The 7,691-nt window shown below is 38.3% G+C and overlaps 1 protein-coding gene across 12 annotated transcripts in view; it reads left to right on the plus strand.

The window, feature by feature from the left end:
- The window catches only part of LOC107728401 (discs large homolog 1-like protein), a 126,480-nt gene that overhangs the window by 98,662 nt on the left and 20,127 nt on the right, over positions 1-7,691 (plus strand). For all 12 annotated transcript variants that reach the window (XR_001638469.1, XM_016538543.1, XM_016538545.1 and 9 more), the window contains 3 exons: positions 2,404-2,573; positions 4,755-4,891; positions 4,979-5,123. Coding sequence is in view for 11 of the 12 variants with exons in the window: in XM_016538543.1 (XP_016394029.1) it covers positions 2,404-2,573; positions 4,755-4,891; positions 4,979-5,123 (452 nt within the window). In the remaining variant the exon portion in view is untranslated. The remainder of the gene's footprint in view (positions 1-2,403; positions 2,574-4,754; positions 4,892-4,978; positions 5,124-7,691) is intronic.

Raw genomic sequence — 7,691 nt, forward strand, 5'->3', positions numbered from 1 at the left:
CTTGATATTAACTTATTGTTTATTGAACTGTTGTATAAAATCAATATCACATTTGTAGCCATGCTGATTTTTAAGGAAAAACGGCGCTATTCGTGTGATATTGATGTAGCGAATCAGCTCATGGGGAAATATGAATAATTAATCATAACTAGTTATATTTTTCCCCCGCATTTGGCAGGTTGGCGGGTGTTAATTTCAAACCCTGGTTACAACCCTAATAAACACCCGCACTCCCACATTCACACAAGTTGCAGAAAGAGAGAAAGTGAGGAAAGAATGAGTTTTAAGAGAGTGAAAATATTTATAGCAATATGCAGTTGCTTAGACCTGAACAACCATTAATCATTTCATTTAACCCTCGCATTGAGTTTTCAATGAGGCTACGAAACTTTATTAAATGCACCAGTTCAGAATCTGGAGGTTTTCTTGCGTTGCCTGTGTTTGGGGATTCTTTTTGTTGTCGTGCTGAAAGGGGTTTCCCAGGTTGTTGATTCGCTGGAGGTCTTGTAGCATCCGGAGTGATGTCTTGGGAAGCCAATCGTTGGGTGTTGGCTGAAGAGTGGGTTCAGAGTTGTGTACATTGGTTGAAGTTTTGAAGCGCGCACAGACAAAGTCTAAGACACGGCTTTGCGGCAAAACTTAGAACACCAAACTCTCAGCGGTAAAGAAATGAAAAAAAGAAAAGAAGAAAAGAAAAGTGTGACGAGACTAGATGGTAGAGGAGCAGCAGGCATGCGGACCAAGAAGCCCAAAAGCCCAAAAAGTTGACAAAGGCATGCTTGAATGAACAAAAACCAGTGAACACACAGAATTGTTCATGTCATAGGGTTTTAAACTCAGCTGTTAGACACATCCCTAATAGTGTTTTGACCAATTAGGCATTGTCTTAGCTCGGGCTGTTGCTATGTTTCTCCTCCCAATACATAAATCAACATGTTATCTTGTTACATGTTGATGATAATCATGATAATCAAACATGATAATCAAATGTGTGGGTTACATACAGATATGGAGTTATGCAATGGAATGATATTTGGTTATATTTCCTCTTAGCATAATTTTAAGATGATTTGATGCATTCATATGTAAAGGCAGTCTATGTGGAGTTCTGTGAGTGCTAAGTAATTCAGTTCTGTGAGGAAGAGTTCAAAAAGGTCTTAGGACTCTGAGTCTGGTCTCTGTCCTGGGTGGGGGAAATCAATCTAGGGAAGTCTTAACTCATGATTTTCCTCATGGTTTTATTCATGATGGTCATGATGTGTTGTCTCTTTGACCATTAATCGTGGGTTACCCGCCCAAATTTGACAATCTTCTTCCTTAGGATTCTTTGTTTAAGCTGTGAAAGAGTAGGTTGGTTAGGTTGCTCTAGACTTGTTGGCGCTAGGATCCCGGACATATTTATGGTCATCCATTTTATCTTGGGGTCTCACTCTGGAATTCTTGCTGCTGGGTCAGTTTTAGCAAAGTTCTGATCACATTATAACTGTCTGATTCACGTTGATATTCTACATGACATTGTTTACAAAGTGTTTTGTTAATGTTTTCCTGTGGTTAAAACAGATTGAGTGATTATGTGAGACATACATTTCAGTATGGTGTACTGTTTCAACATACTTCCTGATATTCATTCATGTTTATTTTGTGCTGTAAGTAGTAGTAAAGAAGAAGAGATGAACAGTTCATGTGCGCTCAGCTCTTCTACTTGAACTCAGGTGGCTACATCAATCTGTCACACCACATCAAAGAGCGTTAAAATGACATTTATTGTTTTAATTTCATAATAAAATTGACATAATTTGAAAATTCAAAGGTTGTTTTAATTATTGAATGGTAGAAATAAAAATAAAGACTTTTACTTTACTTTATTAAACCAGACATCAGTATTGCCAACCTGCCAACCCTAAGGTCCACACTACATGTTTACATGTGCATGAAGTAGACACTGACAGTCAAAACATGTTATCGGAGTTGTGCTAATTAAACATTGTCATTTTGGTCACTGATTCTGGCCCTCCAAAACAGCAAATTCTAAAGGTGAAGTATGTAACGTCTCCTATTCTATCTTTATACTAATGATGCACCAAAAAAAAACAGAATTTTTGGTTATAGAATATTTTTGGTTATTTGGTAATTTTGGTGCATCACTAGTATTAAGCTAAGTACTTCATCTCTAGAATTTGCTGTTGATGGACAGTTTTAACTTTGTAAAGTCTCTTTTTTTAACTGTACTTGAGAAACAATACAGAAGGCGACTTTTTGTTGTACAATGTAACAAAGATGTAACACCCTCAGTGTCAGATCACTTCGTGATTCTTGTATGGTGTGTGCAGTTGAATGAGATTGAGATGTCTTCACACTGCACTTTTGCTTGTGCATGTTTGACCTGTGCTTTACTCCACGCAGGGTGAATGACGTGATTCTGAGAGTGAACGAGGTTGATGTTCGGGACGTGACCCACAGTAAGGCTGTGGAGGCATTGAAGGAGGCGGGGTCACTGGTCAGACTGTATGTCAGGAGGAGAAAATCTGCAGCAGAGAAAGTCTTGGAGATCAAGCTCATCAAAGGACCCAAAGGTAAAGTAACACCAACCAACTCCTCTTGTTGCTGGTGGTCGACAGATATGGGATTTTTAATGGCCGATGCCGATATTGAGAAATCAATCTGCCCGATATGAAGCCGATATAAAACATGTAATTACAGTAAATGAGAGACATGCAGAAAATTGGTGAAACTAAATGAACATTTATTATGCATAACTATTTATTTGTGGGCGGAGCTTAGGTGGAGGCAGAAAGATTCCCCTGACCATTTCACTAACGCTAGCTATGAAGTTTTGTTTTTGTATTTTACCTGAATATGTACGGTCGTTTTATTGTGTTTTTAACCACAGCTGTCGTCGTTTTTCTGTCTGGCAATGGCAGCAGGTATGATAAAATTTCAAATTGGAGCCTGTACTCCATTGATTCTGGCACCCAACATCACAACAAGATGATATTTTAAGCTCCTTATGTAGCCGAATCTCTACTGGTTTGAATTGGCCGCCTCCAGTTTTCCCTTTGTTTTGCCTCCAGCTAGCTCTGTGACGTTATTGTGACGTTGGCACTAAAAGGGTCTATAGTTTACAGAGCAGCAGGTTGTTTTAATTACTGTATGGGATAGTTGGTTAATAATAAAGATATATGTCTCTGATCTGTTTTGTTTTGCTTGTCTGTTTCATTGTAAAAATAATACAAGCCTGAAGGTGTATAATTACATGCTTGGTTATCAGCATATAGCAGTATTAAATAAGGAACATATGAAAAGGTATACTACACGCAATATTACGCCAATCATGGGCAATCAAATACAGCGGATATTCCTGAATAAACATATAAAAGAATTCAGCCGTATTATTATTACTTACAGTTCTCGTGTCGACCCAGCTTTCATTCTTTTGAGTCCACCGGAAAACAGCGTCTTGTTTAGAATTACCCGAAAACAACGCGCATATCTGAGGAAGAGCCAGTCGCGGGATTTTTGATTGTTTGTGAGGTAAACACGGTTTCATTTTTGTTTGAATTCGTTTACATCACATCTGTGTCTCCCACCGGGGCTACCGCTGGACTGCGGATATGATGTATCACGGTTCGTTGGAATAAGACTTTGCTGCACGCTGGAGTGTTACTGTATGTAACACAGCGTAGCATCACGTTAGAAAGTGAATGACAATTGGTCATTTTACTCTCTGTCAGATGCTGGCTTCACATCTGAGTGGCTTGTCTTAAAGAGGAAGCATAAATGCACGATATGGTGTCATAATCCGTTTTGAAAAACATCGGCCACACGGAAAGACTTATCGGCCGATGCGATATTTAAAAAATTCCAAATATCGGCCGATATATCGGTCGACCACTAATTATTGCTGTTGATTTTTCACTGGTGCAGCTTTTGACATTGACCGTGTACCTGGGATTTTAAAAGTCATACCAATTCTAAATGTTAGGTCAGTTTGAATGTAAATATTTATGATCTGTATAACGATTTAATGTGTAAAGTTTATTTCATTCTGCTGTACTCAGAACATTGTAGCACTACATAGTTTTATTTCAAATAGAAAGGTGAAGAACAGAGTTTCAGTTTCACCCAACCAAATTTGACATTTTAAACTTCTAATCCTTCCTAGCATTACACTAAGGAAGCAAGAGTGCTGCGAAATCATTTCTTGGGATTAATATCTGATCGGAGTTAAGAGTATGATTAGTCAAGTCACGCTATATCTGAATACCATAGACATTGTCCCCTCTTGGGAAATGTGAAATATACAGTATATATATATATACACACACACACACACACACACACACACGCAAATACGCAACAGGGCTATTTTAAGGCCAACCACAGCGTTTCCACAACACTGCAAAGATCTTAAGCTTGCGTTGCCATGGATACATTTCTCTCTCTCTTGCCTTTACACACAGTTTGCCGTATAATTTATGCAACAGTTTATCTCTTCTCTTTTTTGTTTATTCAAATTCAATTTAAAATATTACTGGATAGCATTTTTATGTTGTTGTGGTGTGTGAATGTTCATTATGGCAGATATTGTTGATTATTTAGCTGCTGTTAATAGCTTTTTTTCATATGATGTCTGGTTGTTTTTTTGCATGTCAAGATGTTTTAGGTCACAGGGCCAAATATATTGCGGCTAATCTAAGTTTTGCTGTCACCATCAAATAACCTTTTGTTTTTGTCTGTATCTTGGTTTATACCAGGTCTTGGTTTCAGTATAGCAGGGGGTGTTGGGAATCAGCACATCCCAGGGGACAATAGCATCTACGTCACTAAGATTATTGAAGGTGGAGCTGCACATAAAGATGGGAGGCTGCAGATAGGAGACAAACTTCTTGCTGTAAGGAAACAGTCTATCGTCTGTTGCTGATGACTGTGTGCTTGTTAAATAGATTAATGTCTGTGTGTGTTTTGGTGTGTGTCATAGGTGAATAGCTCCTGCCTGGAGGAAGTTACCCATGAGCATGCCGTGACTGCCTTGAAAAATACCCCAGACGTGGTCTACTTGAAAGTAGCTAAACCCAATAGTGTCTTCATGAATGACAGTTTTGCCCCTCCCGACATCACCAACTGTGAGTACCAATTTGGGGGGGGGGATAAAGAGTCTTACTTGTACAGACTGTTGCAGTGTGTGAAGCCCATGCCCAGCTGTGATCGTATTGATCTGTGCTCTGTTCTGTCTAAACTACTATCGATTGTTCTTGTCTGAACGTGCCGCCCTTGCAGCCATTAAAGCCTACGTTGTGCAGGGGTGGTGAAGGCACTGCTGTATAAATGCCCCTCTGTGTGTCTTCCTGCCCTTAAACAAGGCACTAATGACTCTGTAATGCTGAGGGTTGTGATCTGTTTGGACTGTGTGGAAGTGTTTTTAAGACAGCCCATCTGGATGTGTTTCTCATTTCTCCACATTGATTTGATTAGAAGTATTATTGTCTTAATGGCACTGGCACTGAAAAAACAGTGGTGGCAGGATGGTTAAAGATGTCATAGACATGGCATGGTGTTCATAGGCATGCATCAGGCAATGACAATAAAAAAATGAAATTAAACAATTGCGCTGATGGAACATCTTGTCTAAACAACCCTTATCTGAAGTGCTGTTCATGTGGATGTCAAAGCACAGCCGGATGCTTGTTTTGAGGGATGTGAGCCTGACGCAAGTCATGTGTAAGGGACTTTAGCTTTGTGCTGTAGCTTCAAAGCCACCAGTACTGTGGGACTACAGCTTTTGACCTACAACATGTAGACTTCTGAAGACAGAATAATTTCCTAGTAAGCTCAAGTCTGTTAAATGAAAGTTACCTTAAAGTTATTGTACATTTACATAGTCAACCACCTTCATTCTCCACTGCTAAGCTCTTCAAAGGCTGTGGACCCCAGACACACAGTAACACACGCACAAAAGCACACCACCAAATCAGACACACTTTCATCATTAAAAGCTCTTGATCTCTCTGCCCCTTCTGATGCACCCCACACAACTCCCTTTAGACAAACTCGTTTTTAATCCTTAAACAGGATGCTTGCCATGTACCCCAGTCTGAAGGGTGACTCCTATCTCAAAGTCAAAGCCTGCACAACTCTGCTGTTAGCACTGATCCCCCCTGTGTATGGGGCAATTAGACAAAACCACCCCCATATCGGTCACAATTTATGACATACTAGACACAGATGAAGTTCAGAAATCAGTTCAAAACCACTAGAATAGAGTTCAGGTTTGGTGAACTCTGACCTGCGAATTCGTATCACGTGAAAATTTGTATACAATATGTCACAGCGTGACCACTTAGCTGGAACTTTAACTTTAACTTTAAAGCTGCAGGTTTGCAGTAGAATGTATATTTTTACATTTTGGATGCTCAGTCTAGTGTGACCACTCTATACCATACCAAATTTTGGTATTGGTCGGTATGAAATGGAAATTGATGCTATCTATTTTCTAAATGCATTTTGATGGATTTTATTGTGAACAATTAATTCATTCAAATGTGTTTTTTTTGTAGAAGCATGGATTCAGATGTGGTTTCATCCAATCAACTACAGTTGATTAGAACCACATCCCAGCTCTACTTTTTTCTTCGATAATTTGTTTCACTCAGAATCATAATTCGGAAGAAATTATCTGTCACTACCATTACATTGCTTTAGGACAGGATATTACATGTATCATTTAAAGAGGCAACCCCAGCATTAACTACAAACATTCATTGTTTCATTCAGTGCCAAAAGTGTTGATAGAAAATAGTTTAAAATAATTAAAAACTATTTTTAACTATTTTTTATATTTTATGCCTATACGAGTATTGCATTGTTCTGATGTTGTATTGACATTGATTCTTCCATGCATATTTGTTTGATACCTTTGTAGCACATTTCGAATCAGTCACTTGGGAGGTTTTTTTCAAGTTCTGATCATTGTAAAGACAGCAATGCTGTTCATTAGGTTGTGGAAGATAGCTAGGATTGATTTTGATGCAGACGTTCAACTCGGTTTTGTTTATATTTTGCTTAGCCTATAATTTTAAATGACAGATGTCGTATTTATTTATTTTTCTCTGCGACACTTTTCCTACTGTGTTAACAGAAAAATGTCAAACTAATTTAGTATTCTGACAAGAATAAAAATAGCTAATAGGCTATTTTTGTACAACCTACATTTTCATTTTTTTTCTCTCTGCGACACTTTTTCCTATTGTGTTGTCAATGTTAAACGAATTGTATCCTGACAAGACGAATAAAAATAAGAAATTTTTGTACAACAATTTTATTTTCTCTGACACTTTTTTTTCCTACTGTGTTGCATAAAATATTAAACGAATTTCGTGTCTAAAGATAATTCATATAAATTTAAGTCAAAGTCAATAAATGTAAGACTCTTGACAAGACGAATAAAATGACATACAATTTTGTGCAGACTACACTTTTATTTGTTAGCCTATCTTTCTTTCAGTAGCAGAAATTTTAATGTGAGATTCTGGAAACGAGATCTAAATTTAGCGGGAACGGTCGGGTCGGGAAGAAAATTATTCTAAGCGGACAGCGGGTGAACAAAGACTGAATATATAGCGGGAGCGGGTGGGTGTGGAATATAACCTTGCGGGAGCGGGACTAAAAAAACAGTCCCGCGCAGACCTCTAGCT

The sequence above is a fragment of the Sinocyclocheilus rhinocerous genome, unplaced genomic scaffold (genome assembly GCF_001515625.1).
Source record: "Sinocyclocheilus rhinocerous isolate Xijiao unplaced genomic scaffold, SAMN03320098_v1.1 scaffold2382, whole genome shotgun sequence".
Lineage (NCBI taxonomy): Eukaryota > Metazoa > Chordata > Actinopteri > Cypriniformes > Cyprinidae > Sinocyclocheilus > Sinocyclocheilus rhinocerous.